This window comes from Gadus macrocephalus, chromosome 15, assembly GCF_031168955.1.
Source record: "Gadus macrocephalus chromosome 15, ASM3116895v1".
In the NCBI taxonomy this organism is placed as follows: Eukaryota; Metazoa; Chordata; class Actinopteri; order Gadiformes; family Gadidae; genus Gadus; species Gadus macrocephalus.
Genome location: NC_082396.1, coordinates 10,012,959 through 10,030,191, shown reverse-complemented (window position 1 = coordinate 10,030,191; position 17,233 = coordinate 10,012,959). Strand labels below are relative to the sequence as shown.

General features: G+C 42.5%; 2 protein-coding genes and 1 long non-coding RNA gene across 8 annotated transcripts; 1 reads left to right on the top strand and 2 right to left on the bottom strand.

Moving 5' to 3' along the window:
- Positions 1-52: 52 nt before the first annotated feature.
- Positions 53-3,165, bottom strand: itprip (inositol 1,4,5-trisphosphate receptor interacting protein). Of its 5 annotated transcripts, none has more exons than XM_060074106.1 (2): positions 2,911-3,165; positions 53-2,139 (listed from the first exon to the last, which is right to left on the bottom strand). In XM_060074106.1, exons 1-2 carry the CDS (start codon positions 2,951-2,953, stop codon positions 572-574), a joined length of 1,611 nt encoding a protein of 536 aa, XP_059930089.1. In that variant the 5' UTR covers positions 2,954-3,165; the 3' UTR covers positions 53-571. The 5 variants fall into 5 exon arrangements, with proteins under 5 accessions (XP_059930089.1, XP_059930090.1, XP_059930088.1 ...); XM_060074107.1 differs by having other exon boundaries at positions 2,919-3,161; XM_060074105.1 differs by having other exon boundaries at positions 53-2,298; positions 2,977-3,160.
- Positions 3,166-4,595: 1,430 nt separating this feature from the next.
- On the bottom strand, positions 4,596-14,099 carry fas (Fas cell surface death receptor). 2 transcript variants are annotated; one of them, XR_009529237.1, is made up of 10 exons: positions 13,921-14,099; positions 13,697-13,812; positions 13,442-13,579; positions 9,646-9,757; positions 9,379-9,449; positions 9,200-9,301; positions 7,088-7,134; positions 6,489-6,531; positions 5,478-6,391; positions 4,596-4,860 (listed from the first exon to the last, which is right to left on the bottom strand). XR_009529237.1 is itself a non-coding variant. In XM_060072928.1 (9 exons), exons 1-9 carry the CDS (start codon positions 13,983-13,985, stop codon positions 6,084-6,086), a joined length of 1,002 nt encoding a protein of 333 aa, XP_059928911.1. In that variant the 5' UTR covers positions 13,986-14,099; the 3' UTR covers positions 5,300-6,083. The 2 variants fall into 2 exon arrangements, 1 of the variants encoding a protein (XP_059928911.1); XM_060072928.1 differs by lacking the exon at positions 4,596-4,860 and having other exon boundaries at positions 5,300-6,391.
- On the top strand, positions 6,391-8,297 carry LOC132473012 (uncharacterized). Its single transcript, XR_009529238.1, has 2 exons — positions 6,391-7,489; positions 8,138-8,297. It is a non-coding gene; the product is annotated as an uncharacterized LOC132473012 (long non-coding RNA).
- Positions 14,100-17,233: the final 3,134 nt, after the last annotated feature.

The following is a 17,233-nucleotide window of genomic DNA, read 5'->3' as shown; positions in this document are numbered from 1 at the left end:
TCTAATACAAACAGCAATACTCTAATACAAAGAAAAATTCAGGTTTAGAAGGTACGGTATAAATGCATTGCAGCTTTATTTGACAAAGATTGATTTCTCTCCAAAAAATATGGTCGTCGTTTGCTCCTTACAGGACTTTTAGATTTTTTCCTGTCTATTCTCAGATAATTCTGAATCTGTAATGTTGTTCAGATGAAAAGTTATTTTTATTATTTCCTTTTGTACCACTTTTAGGTGTAACTGACAAAAGTGATGGTGTGCTCTATTAACAGGAATGTTTATAGACGTTCTCCATTAATTAAGCTTACTTAAACGTAAAAAAGGATAGGATTTTCTCAGTACCAAAAATAAACCAACAAATAGTTTCTGGTGGCACTCTTTCACAGTTCCGCCATGTCTCAGTATGATAGAAGAATATAGTTTTAAGACAAATGACCATTGTAACGTTTCTTTAAAACGTAAATACTGAAATTACAGATAAACTGTTGATGAAGTCAAAGCTAAGCTTAACACGGTATGTAACTACAACTCCAAAAAATTTGGCTTTGATATAAAAACAGGAACAGTGAAACTAATTATCTAAACTTGAACGAACCACTCCATTCAACAAGTGCGGGGTGTATTCCTGTAACAACGCCGGTGCGTTTCGCAGCATTTCTTCCAAATGCCTGACCGTGTCCACGTACAGCGCCCTCTGCAGCACAAACACACGAAACAGATTGACCGGCTCTGCAGTTCTGAACACCTCTGGCACTCCGAGTTCCCCCGGCAGATGCCTGTTGCCAATCAGGACGTGGTGCAGCCTCTTCTCAGTCAGGCTCCTCTGAAGGAAGGCCAGGGCGTCCCTGAGCCGCTGGTCGAGGAACCCGCCACCCCAACTAGACGGCTGTCTTCTCAGTACCAAGAGGTGCAACACGACTGTCTTGAGATGGTAGTCTGTCAGAGCGCTCTCCCCGGTCAGTCCCGTCTGCTTCTTATGGAGGAAAGTGAGAATCTGCAGGCAGTGTAAATGACAGGGGTTTTGCGGTAGGGTTCTCGTGAAATGTTTGAGCAAGTTCCTTTCGTAGACGGCCAGCGACATGGGCCAGTAGGTGTCAGGCGTGGAGCTGGTGTCGGACGGGAAGTGCGAGACGAAGTAGGCCTCAGTGTCGTCCAATTGGACTGCGGGGATGAGGTTCAGCACGATGACCTTCCCCGAGCGGAATCTGACCTTCAGGGCGCCAGCGGTGTCCAGCTGGTGGAAGGCCAGCTCAAAGTCGTACTTGTGAGCGATGCGTCCCCACGCTTTACTCACGGAGAACTGGAACCACCTCATGACCTGGTCTTTGGACAAGGAGGAGGTGTCCCTGGAGCACAGCAGGCCGTCTTCTTCGCTGCCCTCCGCTTCCTCTAACCTGGTGGTCTTGCTGTGTAGGAGACAGAGCACGTCCTCCCCGACGACCACAGACTCACACACACAACCGGCGCCCAGATTCTTATTGTTGACCTCGATGGCGGCAAAGCCCTGCAGGTCAGGGGGCACGCGGCTAGCCGGGCTGCACCAGAGGTGGTACTGGAAGGAGTATGGCGCCGGCAGGGTGAATGGCACGATAAGGTCGCACGTAAGAGGCTTGTGCGCCTTCCAGGACTCGAACATGCTGCCGACTCCCAGGAAGTCCCCCAACTCCATGCGGGTCTCCGCGTTGCAGACGTTCCTCATGGACTCAAGCAGGTTGTCTGCCAAACCCTCTACAAACTCCTGGACCCTCCAGTTCTCATGGGATAACGTGTGGAGGCATCGGTCACAAAACTGCCTCAACAGGCCCTTGTCGATTGCGAGCGTTCTGGCCCCAATAGATCCATTCCCTGGATACATTTCCTCGTCTTCGATGGTCCACGTCTCCACGTTGGCGAGATCCACCCGGCTGACTTCAACGGCGAGGAAAACGACCAGGGAGACGGCACTCCAGAAGTACCAGACATACGCTTCGTCAGGGCTCCCCTCGGATTGTTGTGGTTGTGACTCCAGCCTGGACCGCTCTTCCTCCTCCAGCATGGACTGTTCCCGAACCAGTCGCTCCTCATGAGTGCGCATCTGTTCCTCGTGCAGGCGCATGCGGGTCAGCAGCTCCTCTTCCTGCTCTGGCAGGGTGGCGTTCTCTTGAGAAAAGAACAGCGGGTGGTTCAAGATGGCTGCTGCCACCACCAGACATACCCGCGCGATGGCGCTCGACATCTGGAGGAGACTTGTCTCACTTCATTTCAGACCTTTTAAGAAATCAAGTCACATCCAAGCACAGCATTGCCCTTGTATGTTTCCTTTTAAAAAAAACACATGATACAGCTCATTAGAACATTCTACACAAACTTCAAGAGACAACATTGCGAGTGGATGAGATTTAGAAATGGATAATGCAAGTTTAAATCCATATCAATGCTGCCTTTATAATAAAATACGAAATCATGTCTGTTGATAGAGCCCTGTACATTGAACTTATAGGGTTTTACATGCAGAAGTTAGGTTTGTCTGATCAGAAGTATATCTATTCAAATATGTTGAATTTTATTTGCCCGATGAGCATCCCAATTTCCTATCAACCACATTCCCAGAAAGAAAGTAACACACATTAAACCACCAGAAACACACATTCAACAGAAAACAAGACAAATGGAACGGCATTTCAGAAAAAAAACGTGAAACACAAGTTTTCTGGGCTGGCCGTTATTTCCGTTACAAGAAAAGAGTGACGCACAACCATGATCATGGGAATGAAAACATGCCGTCTATCAAAATACTTGTAGCATTTTTACTAAAGAAAGGAACCCAAGGGACTTTCTACAACGACGGACGCTCTTATTTCATGCGCCAATACGTGAGACGTAGCAATATCTAACTTGAACAACATTAAGGTGTCTTGAGCGCCGTCTCACCCATGTACCTTGGCAGCAGGTCCTGAAACACACAGTCACACATCTTGCCTGGGGATCGTAGCTTACCTTTGACTGTTTTTAGTGATGCGGTTCATCGAGAAACGGGAACTAGACTTTACATTTCCTGGCATTGCTGTCTCCACCCTCGAAAGGAACAGCCTACTCACCACTTCCTGTTGTAAAAGGCAACGCTAACGTGGATATATATTAAAGCTATGTCGTGTGTGTGTGTGTGTGTGTGTGTGTGTGTGTGTGTGTGTGTGTGTGTGTGTGTGTGTGTGTGTGTGTGTGTGTGTGTGTGTGTGTGTGTGTGTGTGTGCCAGTGCAGAGAGAAATATATAGGTAGCCTATATATATAGGTGTCAGTGCACAGATAAAATAAAACAGCAGGGCTGCCAAACGAGTCAGTAGGCCTACTTGTGATACATATATTATATATATATATATATACCCTGTGTAATAACACATCTTTTAAAGTTCCTCCACACTAGTTCTACTCATTCATTATTCCTCTGAGGTTAATATATTATATTAACGGTTTATCTAATATTATGTTTTGTTGTTTCTTCTAGTCTGCAGTTCCATGATGGCTGAGATCTGTCAGATGTAACTTTCTTCAGAGATCGAGCGGCCTCTGATGACGCGTTTCACTTAAAGGTTGGGTATGGGATTTGCGAAATGCCAGCAGATTTTGAAAATACACAACTCAAATGGTCCTACCCCCTCTCCTTCAACGCTGACTCTGACTCCACCCATTCCAAGTACATGGACGAGAGCGAGTCATTTGCTAGTTAGCTAGCTCCAGTAGCTACCGCAGGATAACAACAAACAAAAGCTTGCTCTGGGTCACGAGGTTTGAGTACGTGCACGAAGGGGTCGCGCGCGGGGGAGGGGGAGTGCAGTACGACCGTTTGATTGACGTACTTACTGTCCAATGCAACTCGGTGGCAATGGAAATCATTGGCTGGAGTTTTTCGAGCACTGCCCGTTCCACAGATGATTGACTTGTTTAATTTTCATGTCAGTACTTCTAACTCAGTGGCTGTAAGTGGGTTATGATTAGGATTTCAAGTAATTTTGCAAAAATTGCCAAAAAAGCGAATTCCATACCCAACCTTTAATGGAAGAGCAAAAGGTAGTTATGATTACAATGTAAGTATCAAGTTAGTCCTGTGTTATGCTGCATGTTGTTTTTATAAACCACTCTTTGATGGTTATTATCATGTTAAATCCTATAATTTATTTGTTTATTTATGTGTTCTCACTGTATCTGCTCCAAGAGAAGAAAAATATGTTGCCTGACTCTTTCAATTGTATTAGTAAAGTTTAATTCAAATGAAATACAGGATGAGAAGTGTTGCAAACAGTTACTTCAGATGTAATTAGGCTATCTTTGTTCTGGTAGTCTTAAGTTTAAGTTCAGTGATCATAATGAAACATGGACCTAAAAGCTTGAATAACCACCTCTTATTGTTCATTCCACTCAAGTACATTTAATTGCACAAATGAACAATTAATCGACACATAAAAATCCCTACTGAAGTGTTCTCATTGCCTCGGCGGCCCTCGGGAATAGCCTATAGCCCCTGTACTGTCTGGTGTTTGGTACTGAATAAGTGAATCATTGGAACAGGTTTGACTGCATTTCCTTTGGATGTGTTTGATGAATAAGGTACATTCATGAATTGTGTCTACTAAACGAGCTTTATTGAAATCATCAGAGTTAAAAAAGCCCCATACCCGGTCGGTGGTTGATAGTGATCAGTGGCACCTATAATGTTGCAATGGTTTGGGTAAGGATTAGATGTTATGAAACATGGGAAATGGGTAGGCTATAAGTAGCCTAGTCCTGCTTTCAGCGCGTGGTGGCGACCCAGATCGTGCCCCAAACCAATGTGCAGCGCAAACTCCAAAGTTTTCTGAAAACTTGGCAGGGCTGGGTGAATCAATCTGAAAAATAGGGTGAACACATAATAGGCCTAGGCCTACTCATTTATGAATAATGAGCGCGGTAGAAAATAATACACTGCCCCAAGATAACAGTGTCTTGTCAACTTTATTCATCATAAGGAAGCGCGATAGTTATTTTCCAGCTCAACACACGTGATAACACGTGAATTTCCCCATGGGTCCTGAGGATGGAGATATGGATGCGTGCAAGTGCCCCAAATCCCTCTGCCCACCCAAAGCGCTTGCTTGTGTGGCGCGGACATTTATAGCCATATATATATATATATATATATATATATATATATATATATATATATATATATATATATATAATTATTATTATTTTTTTTTATTATTTTTTTTTTTACAGACATTAATATGTTTGTATAATTTAAGCAAAATAAATTTGATCGATAATTGCGACGGTTTGTGTGTCCAACAACAAATACATCTCTAGGGGATGTAATCTTCCCACGTCAAAAAGCGCCAAATATGCCAGTCTTTATTTTTCACGGCATGGTCTGCGCGTTTACACTGAACAAGGTAATATATCGTCTAGATTTCGCACCCCAATGTCCCATCTCAAACCCAACAGATATTTGGGGATCTATTTTCACCTTAATTAAACAGCATTGCGGTACCAGGGGCAGGTCTTGGGTGTTGACAACATAGCAACATGAGTAGATCTAACTGGAGAGACGGTGAAATCAGAAATCATAATGGAGAAGGTGATGCCGTCACATTTAACGAAGACGGTTCCATCTATGACAAAGTAGGAGAACTTTCCTTACAAGACTTCCATCAGGATAAAAAACAAGTGGTTAGCAAATAAAGAAAATGTTTAGTTTTTTTGGAATTTGTAAATGATGAATCAGGTTTGTAGCCTGCACTCAGATGTACCCTACTGATTATTCAATGGGACTGGCTTGAATAAAATGAAATAAAACTCTGAGGATGCAGTGCACATTTTTCTAAAGAGTTCTCCGTGCGTAGTCCGGCCTACTCCCAACGAACCAAGATAGCCGGCTCCTTGACGAAGGAGGAATACACCCCCTCTGTTCTACACAGGCAAGACAGTGAAATTGTAACATCTGCCACGCAACAACGGTACTTGCTTTGCAGTGTAAAAATGCCTAGTGTCTTGGATTGTTCTGTGTGACCAGAAGGAAAGTCCCTGTGAGGTAATAATTCCAAATTGTAGAAATGCTAATCAATGTATCAAACTATTCCTGGAGTGGCAATGCTGGTTTATTGCTTCTGTCACTCCGAATGATGTCCTGCAATTCCTGCGCTTTGGCATTTCTGTTGTTCTTCAACAGCCCTTTCATCAGCATCCTGGCGGCCTCCCTGCCATGCTTTTGCTCCCACTCCGTCAGAAGCGAAATGGTCTGTTCCTCGACGTGCGCAGGGTTGTTTTGCTGGATGTTGTCGAGGATGGTTTTCTTGAAGCCGTCCGCCATGGCGATGATCCTCATATCGTGCCATCCAACCAGGCTGGCGATGTCTGGGATAAGCTTGGAGAAGTTCCCGTCTGTCATGATGATCAGGAAGATTATCGTGTAGCATTAGCATGTCTACTTTATTATTGACATTTTTGACAGAGGTAGGATCAGGTAGCTTTGCCTTACCTTTATCAAGGTATGCATCTTCAAGTAGTGCCAGTGAAGAATTCTATAAAAACATTAAGTTAAGGAGTTATTCCGATTCAGGAGGAAAATGAACTCTTGTTCAAAATAATAGTAGAATAGAGCATAGCGAAAAAAATAGAAACACAATCAAATAGAATTTCTAAAGTAAAATCATGAACAACATATTACAGCCAGGGAAAGACATGACATGAATTCAATATACAATAGACATAACACAGACGTTCTCCTGGATAAAAGCAGCTGCTAAATGTAAATGTAAACGTTCAAACATAATGTAACTATAAAATGGTAAACATTTATAAAAAAAAAGAAAGATTGGCATTGCTGCATTCATAGGGCGCATGTCTAAAAAACGACTTTACTTCCCTCAGGAAACACACAGCAAACACGCCCTGAGTAACTGGTAAGTCTATCAAACCTGCATCTCCTTGTACAAAAACCGCCAACTATGTATGCTAATGATAAAAAAGTGACAAGACAGGGTTTACAATTAGAGAAAATGGTTAGTAGTAAGTGTTAAAAAATGTATGTCCGGACTAAGGAAACATACTAAGTAGAGTAATTTACAATCAACTTACTTCGACATATTTCCCATCCGTCCCCTCAAATCCTACATTGGGAGTTTCTATAATCAAATGAAATTAAAGTGAGATTACAGATCTTAAAGCATCAACATTGAAGTCCACCTTGTTTGTTTGTTAATCATCATAAGAAAAACACACCTGTAAATCATAAAACAAATGTTGGTTATTCTTGTTATGTGTTTTTGTGACTATTGAGACTAGGAATCTGATTCCATACATTTCATTTAGTTAAATTGACTGATTAACACAGAACATATAAACCATCAAGTCATTATATTTAAAGGTCCAGTGTGTAAAATGTTGTAGCATCTAGGGGTGAGGCTGCAGATTGCCACCAACTGACCCCTCTCCCTTTCCATGGACTACATTGGCCTGTATTGTGCAAGGTGCCAGTAGGTCAGGGGTGTCAAACTAATTTTAGCTCAGGGGCCACATGGAGGATAATCTATTCCCAAGTGGGCCGGACCGGTAAAAATATGGCATAATTATGTAAAATTAAACATGCTGTGAGCACACCAAACACAGGTTTCCCATTTACTTCCGTGAATAAAAAGGACGATGACCATTTTTCTTGGAAAACTCTGCACTCTGTGTCCACTTTTCGTCTTTTTGACAGAGACATTTTGGGGCAATGAGAGTGCCAAAGCGCATAATGTTGAAAGTATAAGGCAGAACGACAAGGTAGCTCTGGGCTAGCTGCACTACCTGTTTATACTTGCTCCCTACTCAGCCCCAGTATAAAGTTTGCTTGCTTAACATAATTGCTACTGCGACTTCTAGTGGACACATTAAGAACAGCAGTTTCTTTCATTGAAAAATAGCAGATCATTTTACGTTACATTCCAAAGCGACTTCCAGTTACACACAATTGTCCAGTAGTTCAATGTACAACAAATTAATCAGTGCCAGTCAATGCAATCCATGTAATGCTAGGAAGGATTTTTATAAAAAAAAAAAAAAAGTACAATACTGTACTTCACAAAATCATCTCGCGGGCCGGATTAAACCCGTTCGCGGGCCGTACCTTTGACACCCCTGCAGTAGGTAATTTTAAAATGATGTCATCATCAACCTCAGCATCTATCAAGGAGGTTCTTGATTTATTAGTAAGTAGTATATTTAGTTGTTTACATCAAATATGATTGTTTGTTGCAATTTGTTCACACGTCAATAGATAAAATGGGCTTGTACACATGCCGCAATTTCAGTTTTGTGAAAAAGCGACATTCATTTTAATTGCCCTAAATTCTATTTTTGACGACTCTAGCCTGCCGATAAATAATCCAAATATCCCCCCAGGGTTCTTTCTCATGTCCACCTTCGTCACAATACATGTTTTAGAAAATGACAGAGGTAACTGCCTATTTACGCTTCTCAACACACAGTCCTCTTATTGCATCCACAGTGGCTATTTACATCGTGGACCATCAATAATTTGATGTCCACGTAAAGTTTGCATAATTTTCAAACCACCTTATTTTTAGGCTACTCTCATACTATGGAGTATGAGAGTAGCCTTCTGAAACTTTTAGGCACGTAAAGGGTCACGTCCCACTGTCGTGCGATGCTTTCACGTGGAGCAAACAAACCAATCACATGACTCAGCTAAAGACATATTTGAATCCTCGACTGTGTTCTTAACGCGCCAATCGCCAACCCTTTGCAGGTGATCCGATGACGATATTAATAAAGCTTATTTATACTTTGTTTGCAAACAAGCTCCTTTTTTTTTCTGGAAACTGGTCAGGTTCCAAAATAGGGGAGCTCCTCTGAGTGAAAATCACTATATCACTAGTGGTGCCTGCAAGGATAACCCAAGATTTAAAGTTGATTAATTCAAAACATTTTCTCTCTAGAGCCATGTAACCATTCTGGGCTACTGTAGAAATATAGCAGTGCAAAATGGCAAATACAGGGCTCCTTCTGGGTTAAAGACAACAATTCTTATTTGCATGAGTTAACATACTAATTAAAACAAACATACAAACATTATTTTCAAATTCTACAGTCAGTTCCGCTCGATGCCACTAAATTATACACACTGCCCCTTTAAGCAGAATAACTGACTGAATGTTTCAATGTGGCCCTGATAAAAAGAATACTCACTGAAGCAATACAATTTCTTCTTCCAAGCTGCGAGTGCGAACCCTCCCGCTGCCACAAGCACTAGCCCAAAAGAGATAGCGACAGGTAGGATCGCTGCATGGACTGTAACAGAGAGAAGAATACTTAATTTTTTTGAGAAATAAACTCACCGAATGCTCCGAAATATATTTATCCCGAACCTTCGCTCCTCTCTTTGCAGACCGTATCCTTGGTTCCCGTGCAGGAATTCTTGACACCAAGTTCCTCGCACCTTGACCCAAAATATAAGAGGAAAAGAGTGAATCCCGCACACAAAAACAAACACACAGGCATACTTTTTGGTTCAACCCAGCGTCAATTCATTTAGAGACAAATGAACGAGAAAGAAAAAAACGCTGGTCGTTCATTAAATCACTAGGATTGTTAAGTTCTTATTGATTTTGTCTAAATGAAAAGTGAGAACATACTTATTACAGGGGTTACAGCTGATGCAGGGTTCGCTGAAGCAGAAGTAGCCCTGTTTACACCGACACGCAGTGTCCTTGGCGGTGGTGCATTCTTCCTTCACCTCAAGATTGGCTATGAGAGAAAGATTAACGGTTCAGTGGTTGAATCATTTAGTCATTAAGCCAAAGAGACTGACAGTTTTGTATACGTCATAAAGGAGGAGTTAGAGTTAGGACACTTTGCTGTATGATCCCTTGAGGAATCTAATCTAGTACGTTTTAGGCCTCGGATTCGACTGTACTAGCCACCCTAGCCTAGCCACACACAAAGACAATAAGGGAGGATGAATCATAACAGTATTAACGCAACTATACTGTTTTCTTTGAACTATACACTAATTAAAAGGTTTATATCTGATACATCTTTAAAGTCTTGTTATCTCAGAGGCAGGGAGAGATAGGGTCGGCGATCCCAACAATTACCACCCTAATCATAATCATGTTTTGATGATTTAAAGGTCCCATGGCATGCTACTTTATGAATGCTTATATATATATATTAGGGGTGTAACGGTAAGGGGTATGGGTTGCTCGGTTCGGTACGGAGGCGAACGAGTTTCCATACGGACATATTAAGTAGAGGACCTTATGTGTGGAACATGCTGCAGCCGCACATGCACAGTTACGCACACCGTAGCTGTATTCGAAATCGTTCCCTATTCACTCACTCACTATTCCCTATATAGTGTTCATGATATAGTGCACTAGGGAACGAACAAACGAGAATTCGGACACTACGCTGAACATTTCTAAACGTCAGTAAATACGCCGGGTATTTGTGTGACGCAGACAGATGCACCCACATCATGTAAACAAACCAGGCACTCACGAGGAAAGCTGGAGGTTGTATTGATGTTGAATGTTACATTTCCTTGTTCAAGTTTTTTTAAATTGGTTTTGAATGTTAAATATTCTATGTTAAATCCCAAATAAATTGTTGACATTTCTAAACGAAAGCCGGAGACTCCATCATTAATGTATTCGTTTTCGCAGTTATTCAGCTTCTTCTTCTCCTCCGGAAAAACACGTCCGCATTGCATTGTGGTATACGGGAGTAACTTGTAGGGTACATCGTATGTACACTCAAATTTTGGGTATTTTAAGTGCACTATATAGTGCATGAAATTCAACACTGAGAATTCGAACACCATTACAAAATGGCGAGCACCCTATTTAGTGCTCGCCATTTTCTGAGCAACAACTTGAAACAGTTTAGTGTTGCAATTGTTCAATTATGCACATTGAGAAAATATATTTTTTAAAGAAACAGTCTGAGCCAATGCTATTTATTTTTATTTCTACATTTCAGAATCTTGTATTTAAATTTTTGAGAAGAACTCTAGCTTTGTATTGTCTAATGTTCCTATTGTTAATAGCACAAAAGTGTGTTATGAACAACTAGCACATATTTATTTTGCATTTTGTTTACTTACTGTACCGAAAATGAACCGAACCGTGACCTCAAAACCGAGGTACGTACCGAACCGAGATTTTTGTGTACCGTTACACCCCTAATATATTATATATATATATATATATATATATATATGTTAGTGGGCCCCTAATACAGTATTTGAATACGTTCAAGAAATTCAGCCTTGGCGCAGAATTACAGCCACTACGTGCCTGTCCCACAATGAGCTTTCCACAAACGTGCCGTTTTTTAAGAGGCAGTGGAGGGTGGGGCTGTGGCCCTGAGCAGCTTGCGGCCACGGTACCATGCGCTCGTGTTTACAGTGGATGTATCACAATGGCTTGGATTCATAATATCATCCGGAGGCACACACATCTTTTGGCCGTGTTCTGGAGATATTCTAGAACACTCCGAGTGCTCCGGCGGTGTCCTGGAGCTCTATATCTAAATAATATAATATATGGATATATCTATATAATATATATTATCACAGCCAAAAGCTGTGCGCACCTCCGGATGATATCATGAATCTCAAACGACTGCAGAGACAACGTTCTCCGACGTCTCTGGTTCTTCCACTTCCACGTCAATCTGAAGCACAGACTGAGCGGCGACATGGAGGAGGAGAAAGGGAATGTTGCCATTTGCGGACTCCCGGTACAGCCACAACGAGACTCGTAGTGGAGGTTATCTCGGCCATGGTTGAGAAGGAATTGGGGGAAAGGGACTTTGGTTTGACTCGAACTGAAGTCCAGATTGAACAGCGATATGGAGGAGAAATTGTTGCCCGGGATTGTCTGCCGAGGGGCACCGCCGCCGGGGCACCGCCAAGGGCGCAAATAATGGGGACAAATAATGAATGAATAGCCATGGGCGACATTTTGGTTTGAAATGTGCTGGGGACAGAGACGCATTCGGAACTGCATTTTCCGAAGTGCTGGATACCATGGATGCACTCTTTATTCTCTCTTTAGTGCTGGTAATGAAAGGTTTTGAAAGACGGCATATCCATGTAGCTAATTACGGAATAAAATGTATACAAAATCTGTCTGGTACATTTTATGAAGAAAAGGTTTCCAAAAAGCATTGGACATGACCCACTATGTTCTGCTCCATGGATCCAACAAGCTATTCTGCTGGCCGTGCATGCTGTTCAACATCAGTGAGGGGACATGGAACAGCGCCGGATTTAGCAGTCTTAACAGCTTCACCAAGGCAGCTTTAAAACATTAGGCCATGGGTGATGGGTGAGTTTTACATTGCACTGTGTAGGAGCGATAATGTTGTTTTGGTACTTTGGTTTATAACGCATTTTTTGTAATGGTTGGAAACACAAATATATTGCTGGAATTTGGGCAGTAGGCTTAATGGTAATGCTGTGTGTGGATGCCGCTTAATAAGCATATTAAATGAACCCGTTCACTACTACTCCAGTGGGCTTAGTATTCTGCCGGGAATAGCCGTTGTAGAATATGTGGCATAAAGGCTTTCTTGTATGTTTCATTTTTGTTAATAAACTGGCGTTGCACTTGTAATATTGTCGCTATAGGCTACTTTATTCAATCTGTTGAAGTTGCGAAAGCATCCGGTGAAAATAACAATAACTGAACACTTGTTTTTATGTCATGTGTGTGATGTGCAATCTGGTTGTGGAGTGACATAAGGAAAGATCTGATGCTGATGCTACATTACTCTAGCTCTGCGGTAATGCAAAGTGGTGTGCGCTGTTGTTGTTGCTGAAGATCAACTGTCTTGTTGTGGATGTTACGCAGTAGCGCATATTGTGGCTGTGTTGGCTGTATCGGCATCTAATATGAAATTTGGGTGCATGTCTGAGTGTTTGGTGGTTGGCTGTTGGTGGAGTTCGTTACTGAAGGCCCTGACTTAAACCCCACGGTACGCTACTGTTTAATTTAGGGAATTACATTTTCTATGCCTAATAAGCATTGAAATTCCATTGAAATCACGATGATCCTTAGTTCAGTTGAAATTTCAACATTGTTTCAAAATTCCTGATAATTGAAAATACCATTGAAATTCCGTTGATCTATGGACAGGATGGCAAGAAGGGTGCAAAACGTCAGAGTTCGATGTTGATTCAATGATTTAATGTTGACAACGGAATGTTGATTTGACATAGTTTCAATGACTGTTTGCTATCTGGGGGGCGTCTGAGCTTTGTTTTTTCAAAAGGCAGAGCAGGATACATATTGCTTGTTTTACACCTTACGCCAATTCTAGCTGCTGGGGGACCATAGGCAGGCCAGGGGAACTCATATAAATGTTAGAAAACCTCATAAAGTGAACATTTAACATCCCCAGTGTGTGTGTGTTGCTGCCTACCATTGGGCTGAGTGCAGGAGGTACACTGCTCGCAGAAGGTCTCGGAATTAGGCTTGCTGTTGTACGTTCTCCCCGGCTCACAGAACTCACAATCTCTGTCCTCTGGGTTAACGTCACACTCCTTAGTTAGTAGCTGACCTGTGAAGAAACACACAAAACAAAAAATGTCGAGCGAAACCAACTATAGTATAGTATAATCTAAATAAATTACGGTCACAAAATGATGTAATGAGTAGCCTAAATTAGACCACATACCAGCTGCACACAGACAACAGGTCTTTCCATTAACTGTGTAATTTCCATCTTGACATGCATTTATTTGTCTACGGATTCGGCGACCAGCAGGGCTAAACTGGTTGGCAGAGTCGACCCTATAACGCCAAACAACGGGAAAACGAAAGTGAAATAAAGCAGCAATACATTGATTGGTCTACAGATTGGTGATTCTATCTACGGCTAAGACGTATAATCTCACTCACCGTGGCAGGGAAAGGACGATGAGAAACATAGCCCATTTGCAGTGACTTTGCGAGTAATATTTCATCTTGAAGTTCCGTTTCAAAAGAGCAAATCGTTGTTTACAGACTTCCCAAACTTGTGCGGCCCCACCCGACACGAGGAACGCCGTCGCCGATTATAGGGCCATCCCCCACCAAGCGCGTGATCGCGCGATTGCCGACGCCCTCAATTCACTTCACGTGCGCTAACCCAAGCGATCGTGGCGGGCGAAGTTCCTGGAATCGCAGCGCTTAGCGGTCGCCCGGTTCCAGACAGTCCCTCCGGAGGTATTTCATGATAGCCTCCATCCTGTCATTCCCTTTCATTCCCCTAATACTAGCATAAATAGATTAGATAGAACTGGTTATCACATCATTCAACAATGAGCCTAACGCTGAAAGGGGGCTCTTGAGCGTGCGTTTTTCTGGAATCAAAGATACAAAAACACATCTTGGGCAATGTTTCTATGGAAGGCCATTAGTCTGTTATAATGGTCCAAATGGTTTCCATAGCTAGATACCAATTGAACTTCAACTACTTGAGCCAGGATTGAACCAGGCAAAGCTTCACCCATTGTCTCTGCAGTGAGCAGCCAGCAGTCATTTGACTTTTAAAAATAAATGCATGCTCCGTATGAACCACTAGGGGGTAGTGTTGTTCTTAATATAAAAACCCAAGCATCCAGCCCTTATCAAGAGTCGCCGGAGTTCTGCCTAATCGTATGTATTACATTGAATGATCTTCCCCTACCCATAAAATAAGGTTATTCTGCGAAAATACTATTTACATAGTCATACACGAGCGTGCAGTATTCTATATGGGCTTTGCCACTTTCTTTAGAATGTTAACCACTTGGTTGGAATTGTTTGAAGTGGCATCAGTAGGTTTGGTATCTCTTGAAACTACAAAATGTCGAGTGTGTTTTCTCCATCTCATACTTATTCAATTACATATCAGCTTTTCTTTTTTTGCTGCTGAAAATGTTCCCGTAATCTAGAAAGTGGTCATTGTCGAACATGCTGCTTTATGTGTATAGAGGGTCTTAGATAGTGCTTGCTTTAAGTGAACATAAGATTTAGCTTGCACTATTCATAATAACCTAAACTGGCCTACAAGTAAAAATACGAACCATGTGTATATCGACTACATTCAACTGCACATGTCCCGGGGGGAACATTAGTACAGAATCGCTACATAATTAGTTGGAGGGCTTAGTTAAAATGCGTTGTTTTCCTTGTCAAACTCACACATTTCAGCTATTTGATTTAATAGAAGTGTGTGTGTGTGTGTGTGTGTGTGTGTGTGTGTGTGTGTGTGTGTGTGTGTGCGCGCATGCGTGCGTGCGTGTGTGCGTGTGTGTGTTGTATGTGTGCATAATATAAGTGTGTGTGCGTGTCAGTCTCTGAGTGTCTGTGTGTGTATTTTTTTTTCTCAGTCTCTGACTCTGTGTGCATGTACTGTGTATGTGTCTTTGTCTGTCCGTGTGTGTGTGTGTGTGTGTGTGTGTGTGTGTGTGCGTGTGTGTGGATGTGTGTGTGGATGTGTGTGAGAGAGTGTGACTATTTGTGTAAAGTCTTTCTGTCTGGAAGCAGGCGGTGCTTATCTTTGTCAATGAATAAGGTGACTATCCTAATGATTTCAACTGCCCACCTGACCAGGGACATGTCGGCCATTGCCCTTGGAGATGGTATTCTGTGCAGAATCAACAGTTACAAATCTGTGTGATCAAACTGATCGGATACAGATCACAACAACCCAGAACAGAGTACCAGTTACAAGAGACTTCCCAACACAGGAAGTGACCTCATTGCCCTTGAATTGCATGCTTTTGGGTTGCGTTTTTTATGTAGAGCAATGTATGACATAATGTATATTGGTTTGTAGCATAATCAACAGTAAAATGATATCATGAAATTACAAATGAATACATAATTATATTCTAGTAATAGACCAAAGCAATGTTATTAGATTGCTCTTAGTGTTCAATTATTAAACAGGGAAAAAATACATGATGTGCCCATACAATCTCACCGTGACAATTTAAAATAAGCAGTTATTTACATATGTGAAACAGATTTTCTAGATAATACAAATGAATAACATTTAAAAAGAGACGTGCATTTCGACAGCATGCGCAAGATCGTGTATCTGTCTGTGTGTGCGGAGCAATTTGCACCATGACACTTCCAGCGGCCGTCCTCATTAGGAGCGAGTGTGTGTGTGTGTGTGTGTGTGTGTGTGTGTGTGTGTGTGTGTGTGTGTGTGTGTGTGTGTGTGTGTGTGTGTGTGTGTGTGTGCGTGTGTGCATGTGTGTGTGTGTGCGTGTGTGTGTGTGTGTGTGTACATTGATGAGGGTGTATGTGTGGGAGGGGGGAGGGGATTTGTCTGGAAACCATTCATTCACTGAGCTGTCTGCTAGAGAGACAATGGAGAGGAGTGTAGATGTACTCTGACCGCTTCCAAGCTGCGTGTCTCCGTCTCAGTGTGTTTCTCTGGCACAGAGAGACACACTGAGAGATAATGCTCGCTGAATATCCCCGGCGAGATGGGATTCGGTCGGAGAGTGGCAGGATTGAAGAAATCCGTTCGGGGACTTAATGCTAGCAGTGGTGACGACAGAGATGGAGCTATAGGCTGATGGCTGTAGGACTCCAGCCAAGCTTTTGTTGACTTGTCTGACTCCTCGTATGCAACTCTCTCAGTTTCTCCGTCCCGTCCTTCACCTATCTACGGCTGTCGGCTGAGGACTATCAGCCAAGTGATGGTCCTGGCTTAAACCTTTCTATCCCTTGAATAGACATGAAGATTGTTTGTGCCGTCTGTGTCGTAGCCTTAAAGCTTGAATATCTCGGTTTGATCTGGGTGGTGAATCGACCACAGGGTGTTCACTGTAGGACGATATAGTGTTTGAAAAAATGTATCCTCTGATCTTTTTCTCTGAATCTTCTATCTCTCTCGCTCTCTTTGTCTTGTGCACCACAAGTTGATAGACATGCCCACACACGCACGTGCGCGCACACACACACACTTTCAGTTGCACTCTCTCTCTCTCTCTCTCTCTCTCTCACACACACACACACACACACACACACACACACACACACACACACACACACACACACACACACACACACACACACACACACACACACACACACACACACACACACACACACACACACACCCAGACACAGACAGGCTTGAATGTACGAGCAACTCATATCACCTTCTCAAGTCACACCACTTGCCTGTTGTCACAATATGTGGTCCTATAATATTGACTCGTATACTCCT